This window comes from Chenopodium album, chromosome 10 (genome assembly GCF_948465745.1).
Source record: "Chenopodium album chromosome 10, dcCheAlbu1.1, whole genome shotgun sequence".
Taxonomy (NCBI): Eukaryota; Viridiplantae; Streptophyta; class Magnoliopsida; order Caryophyllales; family Amaranthaceae; genus Chenopodium; species Chenopodium album.
Window position 1 is genome coordinate 1,468,918 of NC_137843.1, and position 18,193 is coordinate 1,487,110.

General features: G+C 31.0%; 1 protein-coding gene across 1 annotated transcript; it reads right to left on the reverse strand.

The window, feature by feature from the left end:
- Positions 1 to 6,657: 6,657 nt before the first annotated feature.
- Positions 6,658 to 9,221, reverse strand: LOC145563049 (putative N-acetyltransferase HLS1). The gene is made up of 3 exons (XM_081623459.1): positions 8,634 to 9,221; positions 7,874 to 8,085; positions 6,658 to 7,755 (listed from the first exon to the last, which is right to left on the reverse strand). Exons 1-3 carry the CDS (start codon positions 8,805 to 8,807, stop codon positions 6,891 to 6,893), a joined length of 1,251 nt encoding a protein of 416 aa, XP_081479585.1. The 5' UTR covers positions 8,808 to 9,221; the 3' UTR covers positions 6,658 to 6,890.
- Between the last annotated feature and the right edge of the window lie 8,972 nt (positions 9,222 to 18,193).

Here is an 18,193-nt window from a genome sequence, read left to right on the forward strand (position 1 = left end):
CAATTGATATTCTATATCAAGATCAATAGATAATAAATATAACTTTTATCAAGGCTAACTTAAACGACAAATAAGTACACATACAAAAACTAATTATAAATTCAATCATGCTATTGCACTTATGCTAAACTTCAATTGTTAAATTACCTTCCTTTTAGGCTTTTATTACCACGTCATCTCATACGTACAATGAGGTCAATTGTTGAAGTGTGCATGATGCAAAACAACCATTTTTTAATTTAATTAAAAATATCGCATGCAAAGTTTAATTAATCATTCATTATGCATATTTAATAAAAAAAAATAAAAAAAAATAAAAAAAATTGTTGAGAATAATCCCACCTTTGGGTCGTCCGCTATAAATAATCCTACCTTTACCCTCAATCTGCTCCCGATCCCAAGTGATCGATTACCTGTTACAAAGGTAAATTTTTTTTTTTTGGGATTTAAAATACACATGTCACCCTAAAATTTGTCTAAAATTTTAAATTAAAAAAAAAATTACGGAATAGCCCTCCACCATACCACCAGCCCCAGCCACCGCAATACTCCACCGTACCATCGGAGCTCGCGTGACAAGGGAAGGGGATAGGTGCTGAGCGGTCGAAATCAAGGTAAGGGAGAGTGATGGGAGGCCGAAATCGTGGTTTCGTGAAGGAGGGAGGAGGTTCAGCGGCGTGACGGCGGGAAGAGGTTCAACGGCGTGTGACGGATCGAGGAGGTTCAGCGACGTGACGAAGGGAGGGAGGAGGTTCAACTGTGTGACGGAGGGAGGAGGTTCGAGGGTGGTTCAAGGGGAGGTGTATCTGGTTTCGTGAGGGTTCGAGGGTGGTTCAGGGGGAGGTTTGTGAGGGAGGGAGGGGTTCGAGGGTGGTTCAGGGAGGGGGTTCGACTGTGGTTCAGGGGAGGGGTGGCAGGGGAGGTCGGCGCGCCAGGATCGGTGGTAGGGGAGGTGGTTTGGCTGGTGGGTGGTTTCTAAAATTAATTAAATTGTTTTTTTTAATCTTTTTTAAAATTTTATTTTTTGGACTAATTGGGTGTCGACACGTGTCAAGTAACTTGCTATAACAAGTTAACTATCCGGTTTAGACCATTAAAAAAGATCGGGGGATAAAGGTGAGATTATTTAAAAATAATCCAAAGATAGGATTATTTTTAACGGAAGGCCTAAAAGGGGGAATATTTCAGGCAATTTTTTCTTAAAAAAAATGTATAATTAATCATTTTGTCTCCAACTAAATAGTTGGTTGATTTGTTACATATATAAAAATGCGTGGCACTTCATTATCCTTGATTAATTGATTTGATCAATATAAACAAGAGTGATTAACAATAATACAAGTGCGATAAGACTAGCTTTAATTATGGAGTATATGACATTTACCTACTTAATTTTGCTTAGTATGACAGAAAATTAGGCTTAGAAATGTTACCAATTAAAGAGGTGCAATTCATTCCCAGATTTTTTGGGATAGGAGAGTAATGTTACCAACAAAGAAAGGAAGAGACCACTAAACTTTGTTCATCAAACATGTAGCGCAGACAATACATTAGTTAAATGGTCCCCTTAGATTGTTTCTTTTAATTATTTAATTTTTGTATTTTTGTTAGCATCATGTCTTGATAATGAGATTTCAACTTTAATCCCAAAGCTAGCACCATTAAGTGCAAAGTGACTTGTCCTTTTGCATATCATATTTTAGAGTTCTTCCATTATAACTACCCAAGTGGAGCTCATTAATCATTATCATCACCACTCAAACATCATTATAATTGAGATTACTCACACTTAATTATGGTAAGTGATTAAGTATTCATTTACAACATGTAATTAATATCTATTAATGACAAAAAATTTACTTTTGAAATGATTTTGGCACACCATAAGTTGATTTTGACACACCTTATGTGAGAGCATGGTTTTTATACTCTCCTCACAGGCTCACATGGAGCTGTGCCAATATCAATTAAGGGTGTGCCAAAATCAGTTCCCTTTTATTTTTGAACTGTTTTTGATCAATAATACAAATGAAATTGCGAAGAGAAATGAGACCATACAAAGTTGACCACTTTCTACTTTGAACAACACAAAAGCTAGGAAATGCACAATGGTATAACTTGGAAATAATTAACAAGACAAGTCCGATTTCAAACATGTTATATTGACGAAACAAAAGCAAAATTAATACATATCAATTACAAGTACGTTACAAGTCTTTCTTATTAATATATATTCTTATTGAATAAGAAAACTTAGCATGGACACATTAAGGTGTTTTATCTACCTCAATATAATAATTATCCATTCATAGATAATCAAGTGATTGTATCAATACTCAAAATAGTTAGTACACAAAACAATTAAGAGAGTCAATGTGAAACAATAGGAGGTGAGGGTATTGTCGTATAAGTCTAAAGTTATAAAATACTGGACTGTAATTGACCGACTTATGAACCCGGGCCCAAATACAAAAGGAGCAAGCTTGCAACAATTAGGGCTGAAAAAAGTGAGTTTGTGGGAGGTAAAAGGGGCCCACAAGGCCCACATTAAGTAACCTGACTCACAAATCCAAGATGAACTAAAAATATGTAGGACCTAGCTTTAAATGAAGAATATAGATATACATAAATAGACCGTACCAAAGTTCAGTTTGTCATTTAGTGATGGCATTGTATTATAACACTTTGATCATCACCTGCACAAACTTTGTTCCTCGACGTGAGCCTTCCATTTTGTCTCATGTATGATTCATACTATGAAAAATCCCCCCTATAAATTTATATTATAATTACAATAGTACCGACCTATTAATAATTGGTGGATTTAATAAGAAGCATGGGTGACACATATTCTACCATTCTACAAATAAAAACTGTTTCTAATACCAAAAAAAAAAAAAAAAAAAAAAAAAAACTTCATATAAAGTCAGATATGAGAATTGCAAAATTAGTTTGTTTCATCGATTTAATAATCCTATATTCATCTTCATTGTTACTCCTAATAATTTTATATGAAGTGCTCTATATTTGTAAATATTTGCATCAATAAGCATCATGCATGTACACCATATACTCCATGGACAATATAGTGCATATAGTCATATATTCATATGTTATCATCCCACCTTATTGTAGCAACTCAGTGCTTCATCCAAGCATTAATTTAACTGCGTTTACTTCGTTTAATTGTATACATCATGCCTATCCACTTTCTTAAAAGATAATAGGCCCGACCTCTCCAAATTTAATTGTAAGGCCCAAACTTTATTTTATCATAAAGGTATATTCTACTTTCTAATCTCTTACTATTTGACATAATTTATAGAATATAGACTAACCAGTGTAATAGTAAAATACTTTTTCCTATTACGTACAAAGTTTGATTATATAACTTTGCAACAAAAAAAGATTGATTATATATATTAACTTGGACTATCATAAATACGTAGTATAAATTTAAATAAATATTTTCTTACTCTCTTATTAACACGATAGCTCATTTGTTAGGAATGAACGTATTTTTCTTTAAAAATTTCTCAGCATATCTCTAACTATTTCGTAATAGAATTCTTAACCTTTCTACGTACGTTTTACCAGTTGACCTACCACAACCTTTTTACGATTTGACCCTTTGAGGAGTAGAGAGATGGATAAGGGCAATCTCATATTTCACAAATAAAGCTTCTAATCACAATTAAGACCCACATATTAATCATAAAAGGAATGAATGTTAAATAACTAAAAATGCAATAATGTTGTTGTAAGACACCACTAGCTAGTAGCTACAAAATATTGTGAACGACCACTTAACCCATTAGACCCCCATCCCCTCCCCCCCCCCCCCCCCAAAAAAAAAAAAAAAAAAAAAAAAAAAAAAGGTGCGTAAAGTTATAAACGGGCTAGGACAAGTGGAGGAAGTGCAAAGTAACGTAGTTAGTTGTATACTTGTATATATGCTAATTAAGTTATATATCTTGAGATATCCAACTAAAAGATTGATCATTAGATTGGCCCCTTTGTCGAATTACATCATTGGAAGGCTTTTAATCTACATGAGGACCATTTCTTTTTATAAAAAATTTAAGTTAAGCCATGTTTAATTTAGATCAATTCGCCTTTTTTTTTCCTTAAAGATGATTTAAATAATGAGTTTTGATATGTTTAGGTTGGGTAAAAATAAATTCATATCGGTTTCATTCAAAAGAAAAACAAAAACTAGTTCAGTTTAGAAAAAACATAGGCTACTCAAGTTCAGTTTTCACCTAAATGTTGGTAAGTTGGTTTAGAAAAAATAGGTTTAAATTAGGTTCGGTTAAGTTAATAAATTTAGTGAGAAAAGGAGTCTATATAAGTAAATTCAAGTTAGTAGAATTAAAACTTTTTATTTTTTCATGCTGCATTAGTTTTGCAATTAATTTAAAATTTTCAATTCAATGTGCAATCGTATGTAATACATGATAAACCATGTTATATCTATTATGTGATATTCATTTCTAATTTAAAAAATACAGGTTCAATAATTAAATATCACATAATTATATTTTTGAGTATGATATGAGTGGTTAAGATAAATTTATAAAGGTAGCATTGATATGCCTCTGATCCTCTAGAAATTAAACCACCAAATAACCATACGGAGTAAAGCCAAAAACAAGTTCAAAATTATGCATGTTATATAAGAAAAATCAAACCACCAAATTTACCATGGAGAGTAAAGCCAAAAATAAGTTCAAAATTATGCATGACATGTAAGAAAAGTCAATAAGTTTATATAATTATATTAGTTCACTTCAAGAAAATTTAGGCGAACAAGATGAAATCGGTAGGTACGGTGAAAGTTCAATAGTAGCGTAGTACAATGTTGGCAAAGGCTATACTTCTAATTCGTCATGACTATTTGCGTGCTGTGATTTTAGTTTCTTCAAATATGACCTACCATTTTCACATACATTTGAGTATGATATAATGATCATGAAAATAACCATATGAAGTTCATGAGTAATAGTAGTCTTGATGACCAATCAATTGTCAATTGTATATCGCCTAGAAATATGTGGAGCTATAATGTGAATCACGAACAGTGTTTAAACAATACTAAAGTGATTATAAATGAAATGATTTAACACTATTGTTGAAACTACCAACGGTATTTTATATCTAGAGATAAGATTTTCTTTTCCACGTTTATTCGTGAAGTCATTATCAATGATACAACAACGAGTGCGCATTAAGAGTGTTTGGGATTGAGATGCGAATGGAGGGAAGAAATCAAGGACATGTATGTGTGGGGAATCATAAGATATGTTAAGAGTGAAAAAATATTTGATTGTACTAGTACATACCAGTTGTAGACTCAGACATTATACATGGAGTAATTGAAGATATTTATCAAATTTTCAATGCAAATAACACAAAACTCAAAGACGATAGCATAAAATAAGTCAAGTCGACTTCTTTTGATTGTGTGGGTTCCTAGATTGATCAAAATCTAGCAAATACAGCACAAGTATTTTTCCATCATTTAATTGTGTCGTTATATAAAGGAAATCGACAAATAAAGGAAGAAATTATTGAAAAGAGCAATTAAAATGGAAGGTCCCACAAAAAGGACATTTATGCCTTTTGTGTGCACAAATGCCTTGACCTATTGCTTTCCTTTATCCTCTTTCTTATTAGAGACAATAAAAGGTAACAATGAAAGGCCAATTTATGCTCCATAATCTATCACTATCATCCTAAAAGTTGAATATTAATCTAATTAATTACCCCACAAATTCATTAATTCGCATCTCATTTAATTACTAAAGACAAATCTCCACGAACCAAATATGCGCATAACCAAGATTTCATATTTTTTTTTAGTTGTAATACAGTGTATTTGGAAGTTTAATTATTTTTTAAAAATTATTAGGGAGTATTAGATTAATTGTTTATCCACCACAAACTATCAAATCTCTTGGTTAAATAATTATCAAATCTTAACAAAAGAGAAAAAAGCAAGGAGATCTTACTCAATGATACCATTCTTGTCCAATCCTTAATTTTCTCATCAAAAAGATTTCATACTTCTACAAAGAAAAAACCTTTTTGCAGATGGTCCTAACAAAGGATATTCATAGCACATGATGTTGTTGCGCAACGTTTTCAAAACTTTAGCATAACTACAAGGAATGGCTAAGATCAATACAAGAGTGAGGAGTCACTACATATATCTTGTTGTGGTGGCATTGAGTCATACACCAAGTACACTATTTATGTGGGAGTGTGGGACTAATAATTTCTTGCGCCTAGGAGTGTCGAAGATAGTGCTTCTAATCAAGCTCATGCATCGCATGTGTTATGCGTACTGGGATTTATACTAGTATTGATTTTTACTTTTTTTAAACCTCCAGTAATATGCACGATCACACGCCATTAACTACTAAACTTTATTCTCTCCTCCATTAGGAATAAAAAGGTGGTAATCATACTTAAAGGATTAAGTTACATGAACAAACATATATAGTGCTTGCAAAAGTAACAAAATAAAAGGTAAGGCATAATCAGATGCTAAGTTTAGAATTCGGATCATTGAACAAAAGAAAGTAAAAAAGAGCCACTTCCATAGTTCCATTTACAAGAAGGACAAATTAAAACAAAGAAATTAAATGGTGAAAATACAGAACAAAGGATATACTCATATACCCTACTTTAACGTTACAACACACTACACCACTTTGCTAAAACTGATCATATCATTTTCCTCCAATTTAATCGCTAAAATCCTAAAGATTATTAACAAAAAAAACACGAAAATCCGATTGTTTTTTTTTTTTTTACTTACCTGTTAATTGAGATAAGTTAGAAACTACGATAAACTAACTAACTAAACTAACTAACATCCGAAGAGTCTACAACTCACGAGGATCAACGAAAATAGTTACACCGGGCGGTGACTTAGTCCAGTCACCCACAGATCCGTCACTGTAGTCTTCCCCAAGTCTCTTAATACACCATATATCTTCGTCACAAGATAGCTTTTTCCAGTGAGGGATTCCAGCTTTTAGCGGATCGTTGTTAGCTACTTCAGTAGCCACAATACTGGACCCTTTTTCTTGGGCCAAATTATGAGCAAATCCACATAAAGCCTTAACAAGCTTCACAGCTTCTGGGCCTTCACCCCCAAGACCATACAAAAAATGAAGCCCGAATGGTTTAAAAACCTCCGGAAAAGAAGGGATTTTTAAAAAAGGAAAAGCCCGGTCCATAATCCTACTTGTCTTAGCCAACCCTCTTCCCACGCGCGAAGCGCCACGTACTTCCAATCTCCAAAGATCATTACAGTTCCAAACACTGATTATCGCCCACGACTCCGGCGGATTAGACAAAAACTCATCCGCCCCAGACCACGAGTCCAGCGCGTGTGGTCCACGCGGCACGGCAACAAACGTGCCAAGACTAAGAGGATTTTTTAGGATCACGTCGATGTCCCGTGGAAAAAACTCCGTGGTGGTGAACTTGTAGCGGTAGAGAATTTCGGCATCAGAAGGCAAAACCCGAAAGATGGACACCCGTTTAGAGACCTTAGCTCGATGTTCAAAAACTGGTTGGACTAATATAGACGGGGTCCTGAACTTGGTGTAGCCACTTTTTTTAGTGAACAAAGAGAGTGAAGCTTGGTTATCATTTTCCGTGGCTAAGTACGAGTATTCCGCACCACTTTGGCGAAACCATTCTTCGAGCTTATTCACCAACTTTAACGCTACCCCCATTCTCCTATAAGAAAATAAAAAGTCCCGTTATTAATCATGACATTAAAACATAAATGCATAACTATTATCATCACATAATTTTATTTCATTGATAAAAAAAATTTAAAAAATTAAATACATACCGGTGTGAAGGGGAAACACGAAGGCCTAAGATATAGGCGAGTTTGGTGAGAATAGCAGTAATTTTAGGAGAGTCATGATTCTCGTAAAGGGTAGATTTGGAAGATCGGGTTAATTTTTTACCACAAGTAACGATTTTGATGCAACCTCTAATCATTCCCACTATCTCTCGTTTTTCCTTCCCTTGTTCGTTTTCTTCCACTACTTCCGCCACCTGAAATTTTTCCACAACACATTTTCATTAAAAAGTCAATCCAATAGTATTTTGTTGATTATAGTACAACTTCAAGGAAATTATAGTACAACTTGGAAGAAATTATTGTACTATTGTAGCACAATGTGAAAAAGAAAAATTATTTTAACAAAATATATGGAGAATAAGATTCTAAAGTGTGGACCCTTTTCATTTAATTAACAACGTAAACTACTTGTATTTATTTTTATAATAAATCACATCAAACAATTTAGCCCACTCAAAGGTCATGACAATAATAATAATGTTGTAATCTTTTTTTTTTTTTTTTTTTTTTTAAAAAAAAGGAAGGGCATATCATCGGATACATGTGATCATGCAAACCAAAAAAGAGTGAACCCGGATTGGGAAGATTGGTGGTGGGTTCACACGAAACGAACCACGAACCCACCACCATCATACCAAACTCATTACTCCGTACAAATTATAGCTACAATTCAACTATGTGCAATATAATATATTCCGAAGCGGATTCGCTTCAAAGAGGTAGAAGAAGGCAGAAGTCGTACCAGCATAAGAAAAGCAGGGGAGTGGCGTATGCGGCAAAGAGGGTCCCCTAAAAGATCAGTAAACAGAGAAATTTTAGAAGTGGGACCAACTTCACATTTCCTCTCTAATTCTTCTACTTCCTTACTATCTCTCTCTATTGAGTATTCTCTTACGAATACTTTCTCCATCCCCATTTTTCTCTATTTACTACAACAAGTTCGTTGTTGTTGTGTTAGTTGCAGTAGTGTTTGAACAAATTCACCTGTAGATGGGTGTATTTATACACAAGAGCTTCTCACTAATCTATGCAACTCTCAAACTATATAATATAATTATAATATATGTGTATAATATAAGGTTGGTTATAATATATAAAAAAAAAAAAAAAAAGAAACGCTGCGTTTTCAAGGAGGTGCTACTGGTGTATGATACGACAGGACAGAGGATAGGGGAAGAGAAAAGAGGATTGGATTGGATAATTGAAGGAAGAGGAAATTAGGCAGTTTTAATTTGTTGTTATTGGAAGTAATTAAGCTTTTTTTTTTTTTTTTATATTTTATGTGTAATATATAGCAGAGTCTATGTATATATGCAGGTTTGCAGATATATATAGGGGGAGGTTTTGACAGTAATAGAACAGAGGATTTTTTATTTTTTTAAAATAGGGAAGAGGACGGAAAGCCGTTAAGCTTCTTATAACAATAAAAGTTATTTTGGGGAATTAAGAATGTTTTTCTTTTTAATAAAAAAAAGTAAATAATGATGGAATATGGATGGATTATTAATATTATGGTTATAGATAAATATAATCATTTGTTGAGATACTACCAAGTGCATGCTTCTTTTGGTTTTCCGCTCTTTTAATACCCACCTTCTTTCTCCCCCCTTTTCTTTTAATTCTGTAATTATTTATATTCCATCGCTCTAGAATCTCCTATCTTTTCGTCTTTTTATCAACATATATATTATACTCGTTTACATCGATTATGCTAAATTAATCACTCGGAATAAAAATTACACTATATAATTATTTAATCAGTGTATTTTCTTATTATGTCTAGTTACAAATGATGTACTGAATTCTATAATGAAAGGGCCTATTCTTTTTAGATTATTTTCAATTCAGTTTAATTCAGTTCAGCTCTAATAAATTCAGTTCTTATCTTAATTTCCTTTTCTCATAAAATATTCAGTTCAGTTTAATTAATTAGAACAGACCCAAAATATATATTTCGTATATTGTAAAATTAACATTTTCTAAATTAAATCGAGTAGATGGTATAGGAGGAGAAGGGGAGAAATAAATAAATTCATTAAAATTGGTAAGGCATATATGTAGGTGGAGGCAATAAATATATAATGATGAGGAAAAGAAATGGCGGCTGAGAGTATAATCTACTGTATAGTTTTGTTTTAAAATAATTTAAATTATGATAATAATGATTAATTTATTGCTGCGTAAGAAGCGTTGGCGCGTTGCCATTAGGACCCCATTAGAAATGATTAAAACCCCTCATTCTCTATCTCCACTGCCATACATGATACATCCATTATCATTGCATCAACATCAAAACACATCACAATCACCATCGACATCATAGTCACCATCATATCATCATCATGACATTTCCTTTACCATTAAATTTTAAAACATCATAATATTGGTAGATCAAACCCGCATTTTACTCTGCTTCGGAGTCTTGTTCCTTTCTTGCTTTTCTCTTTTTCACAACCCACAACGTTATCTCTATGCATCTATGTATGTATGGATATGCATGTTGCATCAAACATACATACATGTTACATGCCATGACATGATGAATAAATGCTATTCATTCATTATTATCTCTTTTTTTCCGATATAGATAGGGACTTTACTAAACCTCAATTCCCGTGGTTTTTCCATTTACTATATGATGCTAATAGGCAATCAATAAGATTTTTGTTTTGAACAAAATTATTATTATGGAGTATAAATTATAAACAAAATCTTCTTTTATTTAAAAAAAAGTGTGGTTTAGTGATGACAAGGCTGATTGAGTGCCGTCAATTCCACATTCCAAGGCTTAACCGCAGTTTTGCGCCGTTTGATATATGTGACAAAATAGGGTAGGAAGTAGGATCATTACAACTAAACGATTTAGCTGATGCTGATCATTACAATAGAGGACAACAAATTTTTGGCATCAAATTAATAATCTTCATCTCTCTTTCACCTCAATTGTGACTACTCGTAAGTTTTTAGTTTAATTTTATGCTTGAACATAAACATTTCTAACAACTTAAAGAAATAAGGAGTTAAACATACAAAGTATATGTAGAGTAAAGGAACGTAACTAAACCACTATTTTTTAAAGTCATATGATCTGTGATAAAAATTACTCAATATATTCTTATATATGTACTACAAGTACAATTATGTTTTATATTATAAAAATTACTCAATATATTCTTATATATGTACTACAAGTACAATTATGTTTTATATTATACACGGTGACTAAGAAATAATTAAAGTAGAGATATTTTCTTATTTTTAATAAAAAGTTAATATGTTGTACTTTTGTGATTACTCCGTAGGTTAATTGAATGAGAGTCTAGGAAATGTTAAGTGAATGAAATTTGAAAAAAATTGATTTCAATTCAATGGATATAAAATTAAGGAAAATACTATACATAGCCCTAAGAGCTACATATAAGCATTTAATTTACTCTTGAAAATTGTTTAAATTTTAAAAATCATGACAAAAACACACTAATTACACCGATTTGCGCGTGTTTTTGTCATGAATTCTCAACTTTATACATTTTTCAAGAGTAAATTTAATGCTTATATATAACCCTAAGGGCTATGTATATCATTACCCTAAAATTAATTACACCACATATTTTTAGGGGAAAAAATTAAAACATTATATACTTTGTAATTCATAAAAAGGAAACTTACATAGCAAAGGGAAATGTCTATAATAGAATACATAAAAAGGGGAAAAAAAAAAGGAATAGAGAGAGTAATATACGGAGTACTTCGTATTGCTTTAGATTTCTATTAGGTGACTTAATTTAGATTTCTATTAGGTGACTTAATTTTTGTATTTGAACTTATTTCAGTTACGTTGAAGCTGACCTTGGATATTTTCTATTCATCCTTATCCAAGCTTATAGAACAAGAAATACTCAAATATGACGATTTATGTTCGTTGGAACCTCAGATTGTTATCCACTATTCCACTAATTTATATTATGTTACATTTTTAGTTAAAAAAAAATTACAACATATGAATATACTTTCTCTATTTTTATTTAGTTGCAACACACCCCTTTGACACGCATGTTAAAGAAAATATTAGACTAGGTAAATGAATAAATTAATTTACGAAATTTTAACACCTATAAGAAGAAAGGGATAAGTTGCTACAGTTTAAATTTCACAGCTTAATTCATTCGTTTACCTAGTTTAATCACCTCATCGATAAGCGTGATAAAAGGTGTATTGCAAGTATAAAAAAAATAGAGGAAGTATAACTTAAAATAACATAATTATAAAATAATTTATCACTCGGGCAAAATTGCTCGCCCACTTTCAAATAACTTAATTCAAAACTTATATACTTGACTACTTAAATTTGTATCTATGTTGCACAAAACATGCTTAGATTAATGCTGAATAATTTTTTGGGAGTCCAGGGGAAGAAGAAAGAGATCCATATGCAACGGATGTGATTACTTAATTAATTAGTGAATTGAAAGAGACTACTAATGTATTTCATAGATTAATTTGGCGGCAAAAGTAAAAGGCAGGCAAAACAAAACGATTCTACTAATCATTAGAGCTTTTTAGGAAGTGGACACGTTAATTAATTTAGTACGAGTACTTAATTTGTGGGTTAATGTGGTAATTATATCATCACTGATAAGGGCATTAATTTTTTTATTGGAACCCTTTTTTTTCTTTAAGTGCATACTGATCGGAGTTTTCTCTTTTATTCTTCTCACTTCCACATCATTATCTTCATCAATTATAACTAATCCTAAGTTTTCTAAATATATACAAAAAGGTGATTAATGGTATTCCATTACTCATTCATTTTTTCCAGGGGTGGTCATGTGTCACGCCAATTCTATGATTATTATTCAATTGAAACAATAATATAATACGGAGTATTTTATTTAGGAAAATGCTATACATAACTCTTAAGACTACATATAAGCATTAAAAAAACTCTTGAAAATTGTTTAAATTTAGAATATCATACTCGTATGACAAAAACACACTAATTACATTAATATTTTTGTAATGAATTTCTAATTTTATTTTATTTCCAAGAGTGTTTTTAATGCTATGTATAACATTACCCTTTAATTTATATACCTAATAGAATAGTTTTGTCGATGAAAATGTAATTATAATTCTAAGACAAAAATTAATTAATTTAAAGTCGAGTAAAAATTTACAATTTGTTATACTTGTTTAATACGTCTCATTGTTCTGGGAGGAATAACTAGAGAGAAGGTTTTGTTTGAGTCCATTTCACGTGAGTCCAGTTTATAACACATCCCCTCGTCACAAAGCGCAACCCCAGAAGCCACGCACAACCCCGGCGCCGGCGACCCTCCCCCTCACCACATCACCGGCGTCGCCTCCATCTCCACTGCAGCTCAGCGACAATTTGACTACAATGACGACGACTTCAACCCAAATCCTTCGTCTCCCACACCTGCTACTGCGGCTCAATTCTTATGGTTCCAGTCCTTCTAGACCATTCAGAGGTGTACATTGGGTCTTCATTGGTAATCCCTACGCTAAGAAGCATATCTATGCCGATATGATCTCGAAGCTTTTTCATGCTCCTCGTATTTTGGGATAATTTGTTTGCAGATTTGTATAACATTTCTTTGTTTTGTAATTTGTGAAAATATTGTCTAATATCTGATACTTATAAACCAATATCTGATTATAATAATCTAATTTCTGACACTTTTAATCTAATATCTGATAATTATAATTTAATTTTTAGCAATTACAATCTAATATATGATAACTATAATCTAATATCTGACTATTATAATTTAATTTCTAACAATTAAACCTAAATCTGACACTTATAATCTAATATTTGATAATTATAATCTAATATCCGACCATTATGATCTAATTCCTGACACTTTTAATCTAATATCTGATATTTATAACTTAATATCTGATCATTGTCATCTAATTTCTGACAATTAAGAATTTTATTTTTTTTCTGTATGTATGACCGGACTCACGTGAGTCCGTTCTACACGATACTTTTCCATAACTAGATCATACCTTCAATACAGGCATACAACATTATCAAGCCATCAACTCAAATATTAGTACTAGTACAAGTTTTATTAAGCGATAATGGAAAGTGACACTTCACACTAAAGTAAAAACTACTAAGATAATTTGACAATTTGTCCTTAGATAATAACTTAATAATGAGTAATACTCCTTTTTATTGGATAAGTTTAGGACAAAACTAGCTTAATTATACTATATCAAAAAATTTAAGGACAATAATTGGGAATTGTTGGATGATTTTAAATTAAGAGTCATACTTCCACCTTTGATGAGGCTTATAAAAGTACAAACTGCATGTTTTGGACTTTGGAGGGTGTCCCCTTATTTTAAAAACAAACGTATGTATTTAGATGAATCATTTAGAACTTGTAATCTTCCCCTTCAAAGGCACTTTGTGCTTTTAAAGAAAGATTTTTTTTTTTTTTTTTTTTTTTTTTTTTTTTTGGTAACAATGAATTTAATCTATAAAAAGATTGCAAACCCATTAGCCAAAAATTTAGTACAAATCAAACTCAATTTGTGGTTTTGCCGAATAATTATTAAACTAAAAGGTTTAATTATTGATTTTTATTTTATTATTTCCTACTCATAATTTTACTTTTTTTTTTTATTTTTTTTATTTTTATAATATTGTGTGGCAGTACTCATTATACGGTGTACGTTATTAATCATATACGGAGTATATTACGATTACGACATTCAATTTCAACACATTAATACTCCGTAGTTTGGAAATTATATAATTTTTTGTGTATAACCTAAATTAAAACATAGTTCATGCTCTTCAAATCCTACATTATAAAATGGTCTACAACCCAACATCTACTAATCACTTTTCATACGGTTTCAACGTTGATTCCCTTAAACATATTCGTGGAAGATTTTTGTCTTTGACATAAATAATGTCATGTATATATACTTAGCAAATATATATATATATATATATATATATATATATATATATATATATATATATATATATATATATATATTATATTATATATATCTATGCTAATAGATTAATTAAATACTCCCTCGAATGAATTACGAGTATAAATTACTTGATTATGGTCGGATCTAGTTACCGTGGTGACGGAAGCAATTACGAGTAGTAAAATCGTTATCATATTAACATAATTGTTTGATTAGGGGCGTAGAATTTGGATTATGTTTCATGCTTAACCTTAGCCTTGTCTCCTTAGTGCTGTAGTATTAGCTGTTCAAAGTCCAACCAAAGTATGGTATAATAGATATTTAACCCTTCTTAGTTGGAAGATTAACATGCAAATAGCCTTCGAAATCCACAATAATTTTATTTTTGTAACCTAATTAAGGACCACATTAGCTGGTTGATTATATATGCTTTGTCTACAGTATCACCATTTTATTATATAAACTGTTGTAGATGTTATGCCTACTCCAATAATTTATAATTTGCTTAGCTAGCTGGATGTTATTTAGAGGGAGTTTTTATTTTTTTTTTCCTCAATTTCGTGATACTCGTATAAACCACCTTAGTTGGCAAATAAATTACTACGTATTAAAACTTCTCGGTGTCTAAAGTATGAGATTGAAGCTTAGGGGAAAAAAAAATCGATAAATTGAAGTAACTTTATTTTGATCAAATTGTACCAACAAAGATTAGGAATAAATACATAACCTAATTCATATAGTACAAGAAATATCACGTTGTATAATATTGTTTCAGATCCCGCATTCAAAAATTGTCTTCACCTACCCCAGGCATAGAAACTAACAAGAACATAAATTGTAATTAGCTAAATATATATACTAATACGAGCTGTATGATTATATACTATGCATTTATATATGTTCTTTGATACAACACATTCTAATTCCCTCGATATACCGAGTATTTATTAGGATAAACAATACACGCATATATACATACATAAGACTACTATACATAGAATTTATTTATTTTTTCATTAAGTTTATTAGGGTTATATATCACTCTATGTCTCTATATATAGTAATAGGGTAAATTGTTAGTATAAATGAAGACAACCAGTCAAAATGGTAAACATAGTACCTCAATACCTACCATTGTGTCTCAAATATTAATTACATAAAATACGGGAACATACAAACATCAAATAAACAAAAAATCCAAGATTAATCTCATACCCAATAAATAAAAATAAAATAAATCAAAGTGTAATCACAAGATTCACAACAGTACCTCGACAACGAGTAATTTGCGAGATATATGCCCTAAACTTAGCTTAAATCATCAAATATTCTTTCCGTACGGTTATGCCATATTGACTCCAATCATAGTCTAGGTTGAATATGAATAATTAAAAAATAAATAAGGTATTATGTTGGGCACAAAACACAAATAGAAATGTTTTTCTGATCAGAAACAAAAAGGCCTCCCATAATTAGGCAAATGTCTCTTAACACATGATCCTAATGTAATACGGAGTATTATTAGTAGTAAAAGATTAGATTAGATGAGCAACATGTTTACCTAATTCTTGCTTAATTGTCCTGCATTGTGGGAACTAAACCCTAACAACTAACGTTTTTGTCAACGGGGGTCTTATATATTATACATTATTATTACTCATGGTTATCTCGATAATGAGGCAATCAAATCAAGTTGATCATAAAATAATTAGTGTCGTCAAATAATTAGTAGGGGTATCTTGAGAAATACTAATTAAGTTGGACTAACGAGTTGTTAAGAGTTAGTTGTATGAATCATGTAATGCACGTACAGGTCATATTAAAGCTCGGGATGAAGAAAATACAAAATAACTTTAAAGAGGAAGATGAATTAGGAGTGTGAAAATGAAATAAAACATTGTTAATTAAGTACCATAATTATAATTGTAAAAGTATACACAGTTCACGTAAAAAATAATTACCAATGCAAAATCCCCTTAAACAATCCAAACTAGCTCATAAGAAATTTCAAATTCTCATGTCATCGGTAAAATAAGTAAAAAAAAAAAAAAAAAAAAAAAAAAAACTTTCATCTAACGCAACGACACATGAATAAAAATCTAAAAATGAGAAGTTTCATTTCACTTGAAAATTCTAAACTTTTACCCTTCTCTTTTGTGAGCAAGTGAACACAAAAAATGTCAAAAGTGAGAAAATTAGTTTTTACAATAATGTCAAAATGATCTCCCTTGATTGAGGTTAGCTTTATTTATCGAGACCTTCAAAACACAAAAGGAATCCGCATATATTAGCAAAATAAATTTCATGAGTCGTATCCTTGGTAGTGGGAATGAGGGGGACCCAAATTATAGGTTTAGTGAAATCAACTACTCGTAATTAATAAAAGCACCAAAACATTCAGAGTATAGTTTATGAAATTGTTTGGGTGGCCTCTTATATGAAAGGTTCTTTATGGGCTTTCTCCTTTCACAATTTCACTTGTGTCGGTCATTCGAGTATACACTAGTATTTGTGTTGCGAGTACTCTGATCTCTTTGTCCTGAAATATTTCTTTCATTTACCTGAAGATATTTAACCTAAGGTTAATATTTCGAATTGAATGTTAATGATAATTATAAACATTTTCAGGTTGATAACATATACTTTCTCTGTTTTTTTTTAGTTGACATCATTTGACTTTTACACTATTTACATAACATACTTTGACTCGCTTTTATGGTTTATAGATACGATAAAACATATTCATATGGGATCTTGTTTGAATCGTTTCAATGTATATTTTATTAATATCTACTTTTTATAATTTTACAATGTTGATAATTAGAGATATTAATCGTTAAAAATATGTGTTGGCAAGCGTGATAATAGAAAATTGTCAACTAAAAAAAATAGAGGAAGTATATGTTAATAATCTATTTGATCTCATGTGATGTCCTTATCCTTTATTTCAGATAATATATAAACTGAAAATTATTCCCGACTTTTTAATATGTGAATATAGAGTGAAATCCCATGTACATATACGACTATACCTCAACATCTCTACACAAGCTAATCTTACTATAAAGGACTAAGGTTATGTTATTCTAACCTTATTTTCCGTTCAATTCATTTCATTTCAACTAAGTTTATTTTTAAACTAGTTTATTTCTCCGTATAACTTAGTTCAGCTCATTGAAAAAAAAAAAAAAATTAATTATACAAATTGTTAATTTAAAATAAATTTCTTTTACAAGAAAATACTATAAAAATAATTAGGTTTCCACATCATCATGTTAAAATTATTATTTAATTATAATGTGGGAGATCTAGGATGAG